Source organism: Geospiza fortis, unplaced genomic scaffold (genome assembly GCF_000277835.1).
Source record: "Geospiza fortis unplaced genomic scaffold, GeoFor_1.0 scaffold538, whole genome shotgun sequence".
In the NCBI taxonomy this organism is placed as follows: Eukaryota; Metazoa; Chordata; class Aves; order Passeriformes; family Thraupidae; genus Geospiza; species Geospiza fortis.
In genome coordinates, this window is record NW_005054368.1 from 2,821,973 (window position 1) to 2,840,779 (window position 18,807).

At 42.1% G+C, this 18,807-nt stretch overlaps 1 protein-coding gene across 1 annotated transcript in view; it reads left to right on the forward strand.

The window, feature by feature from the left end:
• Positions 1-17,930, forward strand: part of TEX14 (testis expressed 14, intercellular bridge forming factor) — a 32,727-nt gene extending 14,797 nt beyond the window's left edge. The window contains exons 11-31 of the mRNA XM_031059812.1: positions 650-840; positions 1,023-1,173; positions 1,487-2,424; positions 3,104-3,207; positions 4,128-4,207; positions 4,863-5,126; positions 5,700-5,800; positions 6,079-6,192; positions 6,544-6,628; positions 7,352-7,442; positions 8,847-8,909; positions 9,927-10,051; positions 10,728-10,918; positions 12,740-12,791; positions 13,291-13,362; positions 14,519-14,596; positions 16,101-16,218; positions 16,385-16,480; positions 17,126-17,235; positions 17,648-17,708; positions 17,884-17,930. Coding sequence (XP_030915672.1) covers positions 650-840; positions 1,023-1,173; positions 1,487-2,424; positions 3,104-3,207; positions 4,128-4,207; positions 4,863-5,126; positions 5,700-5,800; positions 6,079-6,192; positions 6,544-6,628; positions 7,352-7,442; positions 8,847-8,909; positions 9,927-10,051; positions 10,728-10,918; positions 12,740-12,791; positions 13,291-13,362; positions 14,519-14,596; positions 16,101-16,218; positions 16,385-16,480; positions 17,126-17,235; positions 17,648-17,708; positions 17,884-17,920 — 3,122 coding nt within the window. The 3' untranslated portion in view covers positions 17,921-17,930. The remainder of the gene's footprint in view (positions 1-649; positions 841-1,022; positions 1,174-1,486; positions 2,425-3,103; positions 3,208-4,127; positions 4,208-4,862; positions 5,127-5,699; positions 5,801-6,078; positions 6,193-6,543; positions 6,629-7,351; positions 7,443-8,846; positions 8,910-9,926; positions 10,052-10,727; positions 10,919-12,739; positions 12,792-13,290; positions 13,363-14,518; positions 14,597-16,100; positions 16,219-16,384; positions 16,481-17,125; positions 17,236-17,647; positions 17,709-17,883) is intronic.
• Positions 17,931-18,807: the final 877 nt, after the last annotated feature.

Below are 18,807 nucleotides of genomic sequence, written 5' to 3' on the forward strand. Positions count from 1 at the left end.
GTTCAGCAGAAAAAATAAACCAGGCAAAAAACCCAAATATGAACGACAATAACAAAGGTTATTGGGAACTCCTGGAAAATGTGATCAAAAAACTTAAAATTGTGTGGCTAAGGGATGAAATTATTGGAGAAATAAAGTGTTTTTCTGTTGTTTATTTTTCTTCTTCCTGCCAGCACAGCAAAACATTCAATTAAGTCTTTTCAGTGTTCAAAACAAGCTTGTGCAGCTTTTGTGTTTTTGATCTGTGTGATAACTCAGAGAGAAGTTAATGTTACTGTGTTATTGTAGCTGTTATTACAGATAATGTCTGTTCTGCATTCACTCTGACTATTCTGACAGTGAAATGGGAGAAACAATTACCCTAAAAATTAATCCCAGTGAAGAATCCAGAGCAGGGTTGTTTGCAGTGTCACTCTCCTCTGGATATTTCTGTCAGCTCCCTTGAAAGCACCCACTGTTGGAATAAGACAGGGAGGAGATGCCAATGCTTGTTTTTAATTGTAAAGTAGGGAATAGACAGGGAATATTTTATTTTATTACATTTTATTTTATCACTTTTTTAAAATTACATCAGGGAATGATGATTTTTTTAAAAAAATTAACATTAATGTGCAGCTGGTGACATAAAATCTGCGCTTGTGTCTTGCAGAGAGCCCTCCCTGGAAAGGTGTGGAAGACTCAGCTGTTAAGCAGCTCATCCTTTCAGGGGAGCAGCTGCAAGCAGATGTCAGGCTCCCCCTGCTCTATTATGATGTTGTCAAGTCAGGGCTGGAACCCAAACAGAGGAACCGCTCCATGAAGCTTCAGGATATTCAATATATCCTGAAAAATGACCTGAAGGTGATTTCCAGCACTCTAATTTTGATAGATATTGCTGTGTCCATTCAGGTTCTGCTTAAGGAAGTGATCCAGCACTCAGTGTTCTGCTCATGGAGCTGAACCCCCTCAGAAAAACAGAACTCAGAGACACAGAAGTGACAAATACAATCGTATTTTATTCCTTTTTTTGTTTTGTTTTACAGGACTTGGTTAAATCTCAAAGTGGCCACGCTGCTGGAGTACCCAAAGCCCAGAGATCTGCTGTTCTTGCAGATGTCAACATCTGCTGGGCATCAGCTTTTAGCTTCCAGAAGAGAACGGTGGAGCTCCAGGAAAAAGAGATAAGCAAGGCTGGTGAGTTTCCTGGGGCAGGATGTCCTTCATGTGTTCCTCACAGCAGTCTGACAGAAATCCCAATTAAAATGGGAGCACTCACAGATTTTGTGATGTAGGTTGAAGGTAGGAAACAGTTAGTTTTGGATTTCAGCTGCCACTTAATGTAGATTCAGGACTCTGAATCTGTTTTGCTCGGGCAGTTTTCAGCTGAGGTGTCAAAAGCTGCTCATGGAATTTCTGAATTCCCAAAATTCTCTCCTCAAGGTGCAAAAGCAGCAGGGCTGTTGGGTTTCTGGAGAAATGATTTCATGTTTCCAACTGCATTTTCCAGGTGGTTTTTCTGCCCCCAAGGACTCTGTTTTCCCCAAGGAGAGCAGTGCTGTGGTGCTGCAGGAGGCAGCAGAGCCCCCTGAGCAGCACAGAAGCCTCAGTGTCTGCTCTGAAGTGCAGCCAGGAGATTCTCCCTGCAGTGAGAGTGATGTGGACGGGAGCCTGTGCAGCTTTGAGATGAATGAAATGCTGGCCAGTTACCCAGAAGGTCCCCAGGATTTCCTGGAAGGAGGACCTGGGTCAGGCCAGGCTCTAAAGGATGCAGAAAGGCAGCAGGAGCAAGAGCAGAGCCACTGGGAGGGTGAGGAGGAAGAGGAGTCCTCAGGGTCCAGCACGGCCTTCACTGGAGAGGAGGAGGAGGAAGATGAAGAAGAGGAGGAGGAGGAAGACGAGGAAAGGGCGAGAGAAGCTCCTGGGGTGTCCCAGGTGAGAGGAGATGCTGGCAGGAGCCTGAGCAGCCCCTCCCAGAGCGAGCAGCACATCAGCAAATGCGCCCTGAACCTGAAGATCATGCAGAGCATGCTGCAGCAGGCTGGGCATTCCCTGAGCAGGACTGAGGAGAAACTGGACGGGCTGAAGGCCCTGGCAAAGCAGAGGAGGCTGCTCCAGCAGCTCAGGATGAATCTGCATCCCAAGGAAACTTCTCAGGGAAGGCACTGGGATGGCTCTGGTGCTGCTTCCCAAAACACCAACAAGGCTCTTGCTGGAGTTGATATTTTTTTACACCAGGCTGTGGCTCCACCATCCAGGGACTACATTCCACCTCCAATAACGTGTCAGGCACCAGGCAGAGACAGCTTCCAGGCTGTTCCCAAGACAGCCAAGGAAAGAGAGGCAATTCAGAATGAGAAGTGGAAGAGCAGAATTGCAGCCACCCATGGTGATCCGGGCTGCAGCGTGGGCAGGGGGCTGGATGGTGAAGTGAGCCCAAACCAGGAGGTAAAGTGTTGGGCAAGGGCCTGGTTATCATTTCTGTGATCCTTAGCAGGGATGGGTGGTGTGCAAGAGGAGGGATGAATCTGTCCTTTAAAATGTGCTTTAAATACAGGAATGAAGGCAGCTCAGCAGTGCAATTGTATTATTTCCTCTTTCTCTCCAGTCCTCCCAGGACAGCACTGATCCAGGGGCTCAGGGTGGGGTTAAAATCCAAATCCTGCACTGAAATGGAGATGGGAATCTCAGGGAAAAGGAGAAATGTTTCTCCTCTTTCTCCTCTCAGTGGAGAAATATTTCTGTTTGTGTTGAGGCCTAAGCTGTTATTGGGAAGGGCTTCTGGATCACTTCAATTATTAAATACATGGACCAAAGAGAAAGAGAGAAATCCAATTACATCTCTCCTGTCAGGATAATCTTGAGTCATTCAGGTCCACTCATCCCCCTGGAAGTTCCATGTTTTCATTGCCTGCCTGCACCTGAAACCTGCTAGAAATCCAGGGCAGAGCTTTTGCTGGAGTTGTCATCCTTTGTCCTGAGCAGAGCAGCTAAAAATAAAACTCAGGGATTAAAGTTGGTGCTGTCCTGTTCTGAGGCTGCATCCCAGCCAGCTCAGGCAGTAATTAGCAGTAATTAGCAGAGTGCCCAGTGTGTGCTGAATCATGGCTTGTTGGACTCCTTTCAGCATTTCCTCCCACACGTGTCTGCAAGAAGCCAGAAAAAGTTCAACTTGCAGTGCCAGAGAGGAGCTGATTCACATCCTGCAGCAAGAAGGGAGGAGGAGAAGTGGTGAGTTTTGATCTTATTCATAGAGGAGTTAATTCTGACAGATTCATCTGCAGAGAGAGAGGCACATCAGGATCAAGGCTGGCATTAAATGTTCCTCAGGAAGGCAAAAGCCATCTGTGCAGAGAGGAGCCTGCTGTGAGTCATTGTCAGCTGCAGAGCTGCTGTGACAGGGCACTTTGTGTTAAAGAGAGCTGTTAAAAATGATTTCACATGCCTCTGGGATGGAGGTCAGTGGTCCAAAATGTACCAGGGCCCAAGGAGAGCAATCTGGGGAGATATTAATGAAGGTGGTTCTCCTCTCTGGGCACAGCCTCCTTCAATTCCCAGCAGAAATGCTTTTTAATGTCATTTCTCTGTGGTTTTAAGCAGGAGTGCAAAGCACATGTTGAAATTACCTGTCAAAACTTGTGCAGATTCATGTTGGAAAGGTGGGGGACAGACACTTCTTTCAGTGTTTGGTCAAATCAGGAAAACTGCTGCAGTTTTAAAATTAATCCATGATCCGTTTGGATCAGAAAAAACCTGCTGGTAAAGGTTAGAACAGAAATATTCCGTGGTCAGTGGAGGTCAGGGAGTGAACTGGTGGCAGAATCATTGTCCAGATGTGAAACTGTGATCCCCTCAATAAAACAATCCCCACATCACCCATGGTGTGGTTTTTGGAGCTGCAGCATCTGCAACTCTGCTCTGAGATGTACAGCTTGTCTGGTTAATCTGGAATAAACCTAAATAATTATCTGTGCTTTCCAAGCTCCTGGCAGCTCAATCTGCTGGTTCTGCTGGGTTGTTAAAAGGCTGAGAGGCACACGTGCTCTAATTGATGTTAAAACAACTTGGAGCCTTTTCCTGGCTGGGGAATACTTGACACAATATGCTCAGGCTCTAAAATAGTTTGTGCATTTCATAATCATTTCTTGCAGGTGCCATTCAAAACCAAGGGTGGAATTCTGCAGCAAAAAAAGCAGTGAGAAGAGGAAGGTGATGCAGGCAGGATGGAGGAGTGAGTAAATCAGTGTCAAATCAGTGTTGAATTGGTGTTAAATCAGTGTTAAACCAGTGTTGAATCAATGTTAAATCAGTGTTAAACCAGTGTTAAATCAGCATTAATAGCAGAAATCTTGCTGCAGTGCAGTGCATTAAACTCAGCACACGAGGAAAGGTCTCTGTGCTTTAATTGCTGAAGATCTGCAAGGTTGTCCTTGGATGGAATCCAAGCGAGTGGGATCCTGTGTCTTGCACATTCTGGGCATAAAATAATCCCAGGCACGTTGAGGTGGTTTGGTTTCTGGAGCTGGAGGGATTTGCAGCCTGGTTTTGGGCAGTGTGGGGATTCAGGAAGGGCAGGGATGGCAGTGCCCAGTGGATGGCAGCACGGGCATGGATAATGGAGAATCCAGCCAACAAAACCTGTTCTGTAGAGACTTGTCCATGTCAATTTGTGCAGGTTTTAAAATTTAAATATTTTTTTTTAATAAAAGGAAGTGTTTAGCTCTTTTCATGACAAAGGCTGTGGTGCTGCCAGCTCTAACCTTTGCATTTCCAAATGCAAATTTTCCAAATTTCCACACTGCAGGCACAGCGAAACACAAGGGATGCTCTGAAGCTCCAGATTCTGGGATGTGAAATGGTAATTTTGGGGGGTTTCTTTTGTGTAGCTGAAGTCAAGCAGATAGCCAGAAGAGTGGCCTCAGGTCGGCTGGGGCTCAGCTGTCCCTACTCTGGCAGTGAATGCACGTCTGAGAGTGAAGCAGAAAGTGTCATGGAGATGCCCCAGGAGGGCCCTGCTGGAGCCCCCAGAGCTGAGGAGCAGCAGAGCTGTGGGTGGCAGCCAGGTGAGGCTGCTGAGCCCTGGGACAGTGAGGACAGAAGTGACTCTGGGGACAGTGACCTGGAGCCTGCACCCAGCACTTCCACCACAGGTAAATGCTCTGTTCTCTTTTTGTCCCCTTCCATTTCCAATCACATTTCAGCTCCTGTGATTTTTTTTTTTTTAATTTTTACAAGCTTTGTCCATTTTATCTTGCAGAGCTTTGCCCTCAGAGCAAGTCAGTCACTCCCTGATGGGCATAAATAGAGATAAGATGAATATTAGGTGTTAATAGGTGGGGGGAATGAGCTTGGAGACCTTCATCATCACTGATTAATGTTATCAGCAGGAGAAGCCCAAAGCTCTCAGACCCCTGAGAGTGCTATCACACTTTTATTCCTTCCAGTCTCACCACACAGCTGCTTTTTCTGCAGCAGCTCAGTGGGTAAAGCTTTTCAAAAAGTTCTGGACAAAGGAACAGGGCAAGCTTCCCCTGCTTAGATTAATTAACGAGGTGAGCATTTAAATGTCATTATTTCTCCGTGTTCCTGGCAGACAATTAGTGCCACTGTCTGCTCTCATTGATATTCCAGCAGTGCCTCAGATCACTCACTTCACATCTCTTTTTTCTTTTTTTTTTTTTTTTATTTTTGGTTAATAATTTTGTTCCGTTCTGACATCCTAGGGAGGAGCTGCCAGTCCCCAGCACCAGATGAGCAAGCAGTGTCTGGAAAATCCATTCCTAAGAGTTCAGCCCTTCCTCAGCAAGCTGAGAATCTCTCTAGAGTATGTACAGAAATCCAGGGAGATCAGTGGCAGCTGCTTGTCCATGGAAAAGTTTAGCCTGAGCTCATCTGAGTAACAATTCCCCTCCTCCTTCCCCCCTTTTTTTTTTTGTTATTTTGTTTTATAAACCACCAAGGTAATGCAAGGAGCGGGAGGTGGGTTGAAAGTCAGGGAATAATTTAATAAAATTTCAGAATTTCAGTGGTTTTTATTGGCTGAAATATGTATTTTTTATTAATAGAGAGGGGGATCATCTCAGGTGATGATTTCTTGCGCAGGGACATTCAAGGGAATTGCATTGTTCCCTTAATTCACCTCCTGATGTGACTGAAGAATTCTTCACTCCTGATTATTTCCTTCCTCCTGCTCTTGAGGGAAAGTCAGAACCAGAGGTAAAAATAACATTTTTTGGACATAAGTTACACAACATGTGGTTTAATTGTGCTCCCATTTGATTTGAAGAGAGCTGTGGAAAATGGGAGATTTTTTTTTTTCATTGTTATTCTTTTCTTTCCAAACAGTACCTGCAAATAAAGATTTCGGTGAGAGTTAGCAAATTAATCTTCATTAATTTCTGGAAGATACAAAACTTTTCTGTTTTACTGTTAAATCCACTCTGGGCTGTTTGCTGATGAGCTCCTGAAAAGTTTCTCTCTCCACTCCCATCATCCTGGGGGGGTTGTCCTGCCCTTTGCAGCTGCTCTGTCAAAAATTGAATTAAATTCTCTTTTTCCCCTTTTCAGACCTCAGATGCTGAGGGCAAAGCAGAAGATGTTTGTGCAGGATTTTTACAGAAATCACCTGCAGATGCAGCAATTCAGGCTCCAGGTAAATGTCCTTTTCCTTGAAGCACTTCTGAGGCAGGGACACAAAGCTGTTGCATTGTTTTTGCCAGCAGCTCTCCTGTCACAAGGCTGAACCTCCATTCTTCAGGCTCAGTTGATCTCTTATTTCAAAATTATTATTTCTGGGAGAGTTCAGACCATTTAGGATTTTGGTTTGGGTATTGCAGTGCCTGAAATAATTTCAGATGCAGTGTTTATGTACTTGCTGTGTTTCAGTTAAAAAGCCAAAACAAAAAAACTTGTTTGAAACCTTTTTATTTTTACCCTGGGGCGAAGTTTAATCTTTTTATGCAACTTGCTGTGGTGCTTGAAACTGAATTAGAGTTGTATTTACACATTAATATTCTCATTGCAGGGAGGATCTTGGGCTTAAACCCAGCGAGAGCTGACAGAGTGTGTGTGCAGAATAATGCAAGAATCATTGTTTCCTTACTCTGTTGTCTCTTTTAGCTCAAATCTCTAAATGTTGTGATATTCCCCAGTGCTTCAGTGCCTGTCTGGCAGCTGTGCCATGTTTATGAAAATGCATCTTAAAAACACATTTGTCTTTCCATAACAACAAAGGTCACAAGAACACAGACACAAAAAAAAAAAAAAAAAAAAAAAAAAAATTAATAAAGTCACAATTTCCTGTTCAATGAGTTGGGTTGTTTTCTTTTGTGCTTGCAAAAGCCAATAACAGGGAACATTTGTTATTTGTATTCAGGAGGAAAAATACTATTCTGCAGCACAACACCACAGAGCGGTGGCAGAAACAAGCTGGGAGTGAATCAGCTGAGCCAAATGCCTGGAGCCAGGTAGAAAAACTCATTTTCATTGTTCCTTCAGGCATAAATTAGCTTTTAAAGTGGGCTCTCTTCATTAATTCTGCTTATATATCTAATATTCAAATAAGATGCCAGTGGTGGTTTTTAATGATTATCTACATAGCTCAGCTCCTTGCTAAGAAAACACAAAAAGGGATTTGCACAGGTCTCAAGGGATTTTGTCTTTTGCAGAGTTTGGTTGGGGTTTTTTTTTGCCTTAATGAGGGAGCTAAAATGAGGAAAAAAAAAAGCCATGTACATATCACAATTCCTTTTCCACTGATAAACCACAGCCTGAAACAGAGCAAAGATAATTCAAATTAAAGCTTCAGTCATCTGCTTTAATTTTGGTTGTGGAGCTGAAGTGCCATGAAGATCCTGCCTTTCCCAACCCCAGGGGATCAGCCCAGGAATGTTCACTGGATTCTGCCTGGGGGTAACATCAGATTGGGCAGGCTCTGAAACCTTGGAGGTTTGGCTGGCTCCTCTGAAGAACAGGAGGGTTTTTTTTGTCCCCCCCTATGAAATTATATATTTTATATTATTAAATTTATATTACTAAATTTTATATTATTACATTTATTTTATTAAAATTTTCTATTTTACCAGCGTGGTAAAATTTTTCCAGAAGTTGGCTGTGACTGCCAGGGCTCCTCCCCACCCAGGAGCCAAAGGGAGGTACCAGCAGTGGAAATCACTTGGCTTTAGGATAAAAAAAAAGGTTTTTGGTTGTTCCCTTCACTTAGGAACTTCTGGCAGCAGGACAGAGGGGATGTTGCTCTCTGAGCATCTGCCTAATCCTCTTTGACCTTGTCACAATCTGAGACAGATCAAGGGATGATGGAACAATGGAGTGGTGTCTATTCCTAGGTTTTGATTTCTTTTATTTCATTTTATTAATTTCACCCAGTTTTAACGAGGTGAGCACTTAAACGTCATTATTTCTCCGTGTTCCTGGCAGACAATTAGTGCCACTGCCTGCTCTCATTGATATTCCAGCAGTGCCTCAGATCACTCACTTCACATCTCTTTTTTCTTGTTTTTTTATTTTTGTTAATAATTTTGCTCCATTCTGACATCCTAGGGAGGAGCTGCCAGTCCCCAGCACCAGATGAGCAGGCAGATTAATTAATTAATTTCACTTAATTTTATTAATTTCACTTTTGTTCTGAAGCTGCAAATGCCATTTAGAAGTTTTAACAAATCCTTAATCTGTTAAAAATGCCATTTTTCTCCTACCAGTCTCCACCTTCTAAGGTTTTAAGCAAAAAGTCTTTATGAGCTGCAGTCTACCTCAGAGAGAAGGTAGTGCTTAAACTTCCTGAGAGAAAGGAAAACCAAATTTCTCAGTTTCCATAATTTTCTGAGGGTGAATGTGACCTTTCCTCCTTTCAGTGTGGATGCAGCACAAGAAGCAATGCTGTGGGAGCCACAGGAAGAATGCCAAGAAAAAGATGTGTAAGAGCCACATTTTATAGCAAAACTTCAGCAAATTGGTTATTAACTACAAATTTTTGTCAAGGGAGGTGGGACAGACCAAGAGAAAACTCCCCAGAGTATTGAGAGAGTATTTTCCTGTGAAAAGTTTTGAGATTGGTGTAAAAGTGTTGCCCTTAGTTGGGAATATTTTCATATTCAGAAGTAATTAACTTGGTGTTCATCTGGGTGTGCTTCTTCCCATGCAAGTGTGAGGATTCCTGGTTTCTTCTCTCCATATGGTACAGGGAAATAAAATTACTTTAAAGAGCAAATCGTTCGTGTGGAGCCAAATAAATTTTATTACAGAAATAGTTCTGTGATTTTCAGGGAGGAAAAAAAAACCAGCAGAGTATGTTTGTGATTCAGCTAATGAGGTTAATTTATATTTACAGCTAATGGAGATTTGCATGAAATTACTGATTTACAGGAGGTGTCTGTTCTTTCCATGGCCTTTGAGGATGATGGAATCCAGGGTGTATCTCCCCAAAATTTGATCAATTTGGATTTCATTTTTTTCACTTGGGGCTGTGTCAGTGCCTTCAGCACGCTCAGTTTATCAGAGTCATTCTTTTAAATGCTCCCAAAGCCTACATTTAGTCTTAATTAATGGCTCATTAATTTTTGTTAACCCTTGAGGTTTTCCCTTGCCTTTGGGGATTTTTTTCCTGCCTTTTGGTTCATTTTGGAGTTCCTGCCCTTTCTGGAAGCAGCTTCCTGAGCTGCTTTTGTAGGAGGATTATTTAACACATCCTGGAAAGGAAGGGGAAGGAAATAATTAACCTTTTCTGCCTCTTTAACTTCCCTGAGGATGGTGATTTTGGGCCTCCCAAGATTCCTGTGAGGAGTTTCAAAGGGAACATCTCCCTCCATTCTGGCGAACTAGATAAGACTGCATGAAATTAAAATTTCAAGACCCTGAAAATAGCAGGATCTGGTGATTCACAGGGGCAGGAGAAGTGGCCATTCTAACTGTCAGAACATCTCTCAATAATTCAGATCAGTGGCAGATATTCAGGATTTGTCCAGCATCCCCTGTGAGCAGAACTTCCAGAGGGGCATGGAGTGTAAAACACCTCGGCTGAGCCACGCTCCCACCAGTGTCAGCACCCCCCTGGGCTCAGGTAATGCAGGGAGGGGGAAAAAGAGGATTCACAGGGAATTATTTCTCCTCTCTGTGCCAGCCAGGCCTTTCTGCCAGGATTTTTTAATGTAAAAATCACATCAAGGTGAATCGCGAACCTCCGTTTCTCCGTGCAGGAATGTCAGGCTTGCACGAGAAATGCTGTTGTTCCTGTTGTTGGAAATCTCATTGTTCAAAGACACAGAATTAAAGGAGAATTTACAGGGACACAGCTGAAAAAGTCACTGCCTGAAAGGTCTCTGGCAGCCTTCATAAATCAGAAATTAAGTAATTTAAATTTGAACCGATACATGTGGATTTTAGTATTTTAAAGGCAGTTTAATAAGCACTCAGTATGTTTATAACAAGTTAAATAACATGATGAATGTTTGTTGAGCTGGAGTGCTAAAGAGTAATGAATTAATATTTGTGCTTCATTAATTTGGTGTAAGACAGTGGCTGGAATTTCTCAGTTGGCAAAGTTTTGTCTGAGGTGGAATTCCTGGGTTATCAGTTTGGTCTTTTATGGGTTAGAGTTTCTTGTGCAGGTGCCTGTTCCCTTTAAATTTTTTTCTGCTTCTGTTGAAATGTGCTAAAGATACAAAAATGCCAAAAATAATTCTCCAGCTTCGCTGTCTTTACTTTTTTTTTCCCCGTTTTTTTTTTTTTAATTCTAGATGAAAAATTTCCATTAGCCTTTGAGAAATACAAACAGTGCCGTGAATTTTCTTCAGATTCTTCCTTTTGTGGCTCTCAAGAGACCTCCTCCACAGTGTTCAAGACTTTCACCACAGCCTGGGAAGGGGAGAGGAGCATGGAAATTCCAGTGGTGGCTCCAAGAGTTTGCCCATTTGGACCAAAAGAGCCCGTAAGTCAGAAAATAACTTACACCAGGAATTTCTATAAATATTCTCTTAATGTTCTTTAAAAATATTTTTGACAAAACTTTTGTTAAGAAGAAATGCGGGCAGAGGACTGCTTATGGGTCTTTGTGGGTGTTTTGGATTGTGGCTCTGTGGATGAAGTAGCAAAAGTCCTGATTGATTTCAGGCACTGATTACACAAAATTTGGGTTCCCCTTGCTGGGGAATGTTGGCCTCTCTCCAAGTGGCCCTTCCCTGCCCTCCCTGGCTGTTGGGAATTTCCACTTCCCAGCCTTTGGAATCCTGGATTTCAACCCGAGTCCGGAATGGACTCGGCAAAAGGAAAAATCTGGACCGGATTTCACCCGGAATCTGGAATGGACTCGGCAAAAGTGAAAACACGGACTGGATTACAGCTGGAGTATGGAATGGGCTCGGCAGAAGGAAAAACCCGGACCGGATTTCACCTGGAGTCTGGAACAGACTCAGAAAAAGTGAAAACGTGGACTGGATTGTGGCTGGAGTATGGAATGGACTCAGCAAAAGGAAAAACCCGGACCAGATTTCAGAATGGACTTGGCAAAAGGAAATACCCAGACTGGATTTTAGCAGAGCCAGGAATGAACTCAGCAAATGGGAAAACCTGGAACAGATTCCAGACAGAGTCTGGAGTGGACTCAGCAAAAGAAAAGAACTGGAGTGGATTTTGCCCCAAGTCCGGAATGGATTTGGCAAAGGCAAAAACCTGGGATGGATTTTGGCCAGAGTATTGGATGGACTCGGCAAAAGGGAAAACCTGGACTGGATTTTGGCTTGAGTTCCAATGGAGTCAGCAAAAGGGAAAACCTGGACCAGAGTCTGGCCAGAGTCTGGAATGGAGTTGGCAAAAGGGAAAACCCAGACCAGATTTTGCCTGGAGTCCGGAATGAACTCTGCAAAAGGTGGTTTGAACGAGCTCTTTGTTCAAAGCTTTTTTCTCCTTTTTCTGCACATTAAATGTGCCCAATCCCGTCAGCTTTGTTCTGTCAAACCTCTCCCTTTGGAGAGCGGAGTTTCCAAGGTCACTGCAGCCATTTTCACTGATCCTTTTGGCACTGAAGTGTTCCTGAGCCACAGCATTATCTCAAATTGCCTTTGCAGACAGTTTTGTATAACACAGTTGCCTTTTCACCTTTCTTGTTATTTCCAGTTCTGGGGTTGTGGTTCAGAGCTGGAATCAGAGTTTGCTCATTGTGCAGCTGACCTGGCACAGGCAGGTCTGTGTCGTGCTGCTCCAGTGCCAGAACAGTTGGAATTCATTAAATTCATTTACAGCCCTGAGTGGCTCTGCTGATGCTGTCACTTCATGTCCAAAATCTTATTCTAGAATTAAGTGCATATTGCCACTTTGAGGGCAGTGAGGATTTGCCTCTGGTTACAAATTCTTAATTTTGGGGGGCTCTTCTGATGAACAGATGTGCCTGGCTTTAATAGTGAAAGATTCCAAGCAGACAGTGAGAACTGAAGAAATCTTGGAGCTGTCTAGCTAGAAAATTCCCATCCAGTTGTCTGTTCAGAGTGTTGAAGTAAAGATTATGTAGCTGATGATATCTCACAGCTAAAATATGACTGCATAGCAATCTAAGCAAAATTTTTGACACATCAGTCTTGCTCTATTTTCATATTCTGGACTGATTGGAGAGCTTAGTTTAAAATTTAATGGCCAGCTCAGGCTTTAATTGAAGGCTCTACGTAAATTTTGGATTAAGGATGTTGAAGGGGAGGATTGAAGATCAGCAGTTTTTCAATTTACCTTCTTGTATTTCATTCTGTTTGATCTCACACAGGTTGGGTTGCCACCAGTTGCTTCATCCCTGAGGAACACCAGGCAGGCACCTGGTAAGTCTTTTATCCCAGCCCCAGCCAAAATAAATTGTTCAATAAACAGAGAAATGGATTTAAAAGGAAATTCATCAGTCTATTCATTATTTTTCCTTTTTTCCCCCTTCTTTTTTTGCTCCTGGATGTCTCTTTTTAGAGGGATAAATAGCTAAGCACTCAACCGTGTACTGCTGGTGCTAATTAGGTTATGGATTTTGTGTTTGCACCTGCAGACTAAGAACTCTGACCTCTAAATCAACCTCTGTTTGAAGTGTAAATATTACTGGCCTCAGATTTCTGATACACCATTGAGAGCTGAATGTGCAAGTCTGGCTCAAAATGATTTTTCCATTATGGAATTATTGAGGGAAATTTGATAAAATATGAATGAGCCAGGCTCGTGCAGGGTGTTAAATGAAATATGTAAGCAAGATGCTATCAGAGTGTAAGCCTATGTCACAGTTATTAAGGATTAATTACTGCTAATTAACTAGAATATTTTTTCCCTCTGTCTCAGCACTGTCAGAGGCATCTCCCCCCTCCAGTGATGAGCTGCCTCCACCAGCCCAAGAGCTTCTGGATGAAATTGGTAAGAGCCACTTCACCCCAAACTGTGGGAGGCTTTCCAGCTGTGCTCAGTCAGGATTTCTCCCAAACCATTCACTGCCAAAATACACTGGAGCTTCCAAATTAGTTGCAGTCAATTATGAGGAAGATCAAGAGCTTAAATGATCAACAGCTTAAATAACTGGCAGTTCTTGAAGCCTCTGCATTTCTCTGAGTGGTTTCCTTGCTGCTGCTGAGAGCACACTGAGTGCAGGTGGAGTTTAACACAGAGAGGAGTTTGGTGTACACTGAATTTTTCAAAGGTGTCCTGGAGCAATTTGTGTTCCCTATTAAAGGAGGCAGCTGCACCCCCCAGGTGTCTGTGCAGAGCTCAGTGATTTGCAATTCTTCTTGTGTTCACACACATCTCCAGTCAGAAAATGTAAAAACTCTGTGTGGTTTTCACTGGAGGGTGTTGGAGAAGAGTTTGCTTTGCTTATCCATCATTAAGCTCTTCCTAAATTAACACCAGACCTTGGGATCAATAAAATGTCCATCCTGACTCTTTTTTCTCATTCACCAAAACAAGAACCTGTGGAGATTGGCGTCAAAGGTGATGCCATTAATGATGGTCAGGGGCAGCCTGTAGGTTAATATATAAAATAATTATAAATTATAATATAGAAATTATATTTATTAATATATATTATATTATATTATATTATATTTCATATATATTATTATATATACAGTACATATTATGACATAATATTACTATATTATTACATTATTATAATAAACATAAATATTACTACTTTTGAATATAGATAACTATATAAATATATAAATATTCTATATAAATATATAATATGTATTTCAATTTAATAATATATATTAATATTTCTAAAATGTATACATAATTATATATAGATATTAATTATTAGTATAATTACATAATTATATTATTATAATTAATACAATATATTTATTAGAATATATTTGATAATATATTATTTAAATTATAAATATTCAAATTTAAATTATATTTATTTAAGTTATAATATATAAATAATTATAGATGTACAGATGTATAGATGTATAGATGTAGGTTTTCCTCCAGGGTTGGATGGATAAAGTTATATGGTACTTTAGTTTACAGTCAGCCTAGACCAATATGGAAATAATGCTGTTTTTAACAGAACACTTAAAGCAGCAAGATTCCATCACTCCAGCCTTGGAAGGGATGGGATTGCCAGACTCCGGAGTGCAAGTGAATGGTTGGTTGCTAACAGTCCCAATGTGGAGATTAAAAATAGAAAATTCTTTTTGCCTTGCTGCAAACTGCCTCTGAGTCCTCGTCACTGGCTGTTCAGCTGGAACAATAAACTGCAATTTTTAGCTTGGTGCCCCCACCAGTGTTTGCTGCCTTTCCCTGTGTGTTCCCTCCAAGGTCCACGGGGAGCTGCTGGGGGAGGTTTGCAGGTCTAAGCAGGACAATGAATTTTCTGCTTTTATTGTGCCACTGGAGCTTGTGCTGTGCTCACACGCAGGTGACAACACCCACAGGAGCAGAGGTGCTGGGCAGGTGATGTCAAATCCATTCTGGGAGGGTGATTCACTTCAGAAAGTGGCCACTGCACCCTACCTGTTAATGTTCCTAATTCTCCAGCATGAAATAATGCCTCTGATTTCACAGAGGAAGAAAATAGCTTCCACTGGGGTAATGAATATTGTATTTCCTGCTCTGTTACAAAGACAGCAGAGTGGTGAATCTTTGTGCTGCTGCAAATGCAAATGGTGCTAAGTGGGAATCATTTTTAGATGTACAACAAGTCGTGTCAGAGGAGCAGAAAACCTAAATGTTTATAGGCTGTGCTTTTTTTTTTTCCTCCAGTGAGTCACAAAGTGAGCAGCAGTGAAAAAAAAGCAGACAAAAAAAGGCAAAAGAAAAAAAAGAAAAAGGCAGAACATGAGTTAAGTCTGTAAAAAGCTAAATACCACAGTCACTTGAGAATGATGCTGGCACATGTTTGGTTGTCCTACAGCTTTGTGAAATCTTTTCCTGAGGGATGGAAGTTCATTGGAGCTTCTTGTTTTTAGGGGGAGAGGACTGCAGCAGGCTATTGCTGGCTGCTCAATCACTGTGGTTTTCTTGGATTTGCATAAAGCACAGCTATTTCAGACTCCCATTTTTTTGTGGCAGCCTCGTGCTTCCTGCTTATCACAGCCCAGCAGAAGGGGCTGAAATATTCCCCATTAGCCCAAACCTGAGTTTAACCCTATCACCAGGAATTTCCAGATGAGAAAATTCACCATGGGGTGCCCTTCTCAGCCCTAAGCCCAACCCTAACCCTGATTTCTGTGAGGAGCAGAAATTGCTGATAAATCTTTGAGGGGAAATCAGTGGATTTTGATGAATAGGCAAATCAAGCTGCCATCCTCAGATTTCCCTTGGGTTTCTCTCCCATATCTGGGATTGGAAGGGGAAAGATTAAAGATTCATTTCCAAATGCATTTTTCATTTCAGTGGGAAACAAAATGTAGAGTCCTGCGAGTCTGGAAATGTGTTGGAGTGAAATATTTATCTGGGCCTTGCTGCTGGCCACCTTTGACTGCAGATAATGGGAATTTGTTCATCTGGTAGAAAATCAGGCCTGGCTGAGGAAAGAGAGACTGAGAAATGGGCAACTGGAAATTGCCCAAGTGCAGCAAAGAAAACAACATTTTAATGTCTTTGTTTATCTTCCTTTGATACTAAAATCTTGCTGTTTATGTGACTAGCTCTTGATCAAGTTAAAATGGAAAACAGAGAGTCAGGAAAAGAATCTGAGAGAAATGAGAAGACAAATCAGAGTTTATGGACTAAGGAGTCATTTAATCTAGCAGAGGATACAGAAAGGTATGAAAAAGGATGGGAAGGCATGTCTGGCTTTGAGTTACAAAGACTTAGAATTTTAACAAGATTCAATGCTTGCAGGAAACTTTAAATCCCCTTATGACTGTTTTATTTGGAAATTTGCAGCATGACCCTTGTCACCATCACCTCGAAATCTTTTATTTAACAGGGCTCACTCCAGTCTGGATGATGTTTTGGAAAGAATGCTCCATGCAGTTCCTGGAGATGAGGAGATCCAAGAAGAGCCTCAGGGACACACTCTTGGGTGAGCTGATAATTTCTATTTGTGTTCAAGGGTTTATTTTGTGTGCTGTGTACAGATTTGTGGAGGACTTTTCAGAAAATGGGCTGAGACTCCTTGGGGAGTGGAGTGCCAGGGAACTTGCCTGGAGACGTGAATGTGAACTCTCCTGCTAAATTGAGATGGAAAAGAATGTTTTGTTAATACAGCTTCCTGTAGGTGGAAAGCAAATACTTCAACAGCCCTGAAAGGCAGTGCTTGGTCTTCACAGAAATCAGAGATAATTTGACAGAATGGGGGAATTTTTTGAGACAGAGAAAATGTGCATTAAGAGAACAGAGTCATGAAAGCTCTTTATAAAGAAGAGTTTGTGAAAATGGTTGTGCTTTCATGGCAGTATATGAGGAAATTTGAAGAACATGGCAGAAGTCATTTAAACATAATTTTAAGGAAAATATTCACATCCCAAATGACTCTTTTTCTTCTTGGAACTAAAGATCAGAACCCAGTAACTCTGAACAACTCCACAGTGAGTGCTCATAAGTCATCTCTAACTTCTGTCTCACAAAGGAACTTGTTGACATCAGAGTGTTTGGCATCAGAATTTTCTGTTTCATCCTGTTAAAAAAGGAAAAAATGAGGATGATATACAACACTCTGTCATTCAAGGGCTGCCAGCCTGCAGGATCCAGAAGATGCTGGAAGGAAGAATGAAGTAGAGGAGAGAGGAGCCTGGGCTGGAGGCAGAACACCAGGAATCTGCGCAGGGACTTCAGCAGGTGTGCCCTTGGTCTGTAGAGCTGCTGGATACACCCAAAGTTTGAAATGTCCCAAATCTCTGGTTACTTTTGGAAATATTGGTGGTAATTTTAAAATGTAGAAGCCCTGGGGGTGACATCCCTGTGCTTGTTATTGCATTTACAATAACAAATTGTTACAGCAACAGCAGCTGTGCCCCTGTCTGCTGCCAGAGCTCCACAGCTGAGCTGGGATTGGAATTCAGGGACGGAAATAAGGATTATTTCTGATTTTCTGATCCCCACGAGGGTCCTGGGTGATGCAGCAGAGCTGGGACTGGGTTCTGATTCCAAATGGGGCTGAATGAATCAAGCAGAGGAACCTGCAGCTCTTGATTCATTTGCTGCCTCTGTGTGGCTTTCATGTTCTGAGCTGAATTTCCCTGATTTTTAGATGAGATGAAGGATCAGAAATCCCACCCCCAGCAGCAGGTGGCTCCAGCTCCACCCTTCAGGTGAGACTCTGTTAGTTAAACTGGAATTGTGGCAGAAATTTATTCGTGGCATGAGCTGCATTCCTGTTTCTCATGAAAAAGAGTCACTGTGAAATCCCATTCCCTTCATCTTGTACTTTACAGGAGAAAAAACAACTTCATAACCATTTTTTCCTCTTTTTTTTGTTCCCTGCAGGAAAATTGTTTTGGATGAGAGCTCTCTCCATGATTAAAACACCAGAGTGAATAAGTTTTACGCATCACCTGCTTGCTGCTGCTTGCACAGTGTTTTGTCTGTGAATTGCAGCCCCTTTTGGCCACGTAAACACCTGTAAAGCTCAGATTTCCTTGAACAGCAGCAGCAAGTTCAGAAGAAAACCCAATGCTCTGTGTTCTGAAATGTTTTGTACTGGTTTGATGCCATTGTTGCGTGCCCAGGCAGTGTCACTGTGCAGAAGTGAGCTGGTTGTTTTTTCTTTTTTTTACTGTCACATCCTTATGAAACTGCTTTTTATTCTGCACGTGCACATTTTCATAAGCTAAAGAGTTCCTTGCTCTGTTGCATTATGCAGTTTTCAGATTAAAGACAAAATGATTGTAATTCTGTGGGCTGCTGGTGCTGCTCAGGCACTGAAATGTTTCCATGCTGGAGTGCTGCAGCCCATGTAGTGTCTGTTTTTCCTTGCTCATTAAATTTAACAAGGTAATTTCTTGTTTTCTCTTTACTTAGTGCTTTTGTGATCTAGTGTTGAACTGATTTGACTGATTAAAGGGATTAATTGCTGTGCAAAAAGCTAATGAGGAAAAGGCAGTGTTCTCCAGAGATTGCAAGTGCAGCAATATGTTCCCTGCCAGCATCAGACAAGAATGTGAAAAAAATGTGGTTGTTATGAAGATACCTGGTGTTTAATTCAACCACATTTTTGGTAGGCCTCGTCCAAAAAAAAACCACCAAGATCTCTGGATATAATTGAGTTTTGGATGAGAATTTTGATGGGCACAGCAATTTCATATTTCACACTTTTTTGTGATAAATGCTGTTCCAGGTGCAGGAGTGAAGGCTGTCCTGTTCCCCGGGCTTTGAGCTGCTTTTGCACATCTGGGAGTGCCAAGTTTTGTA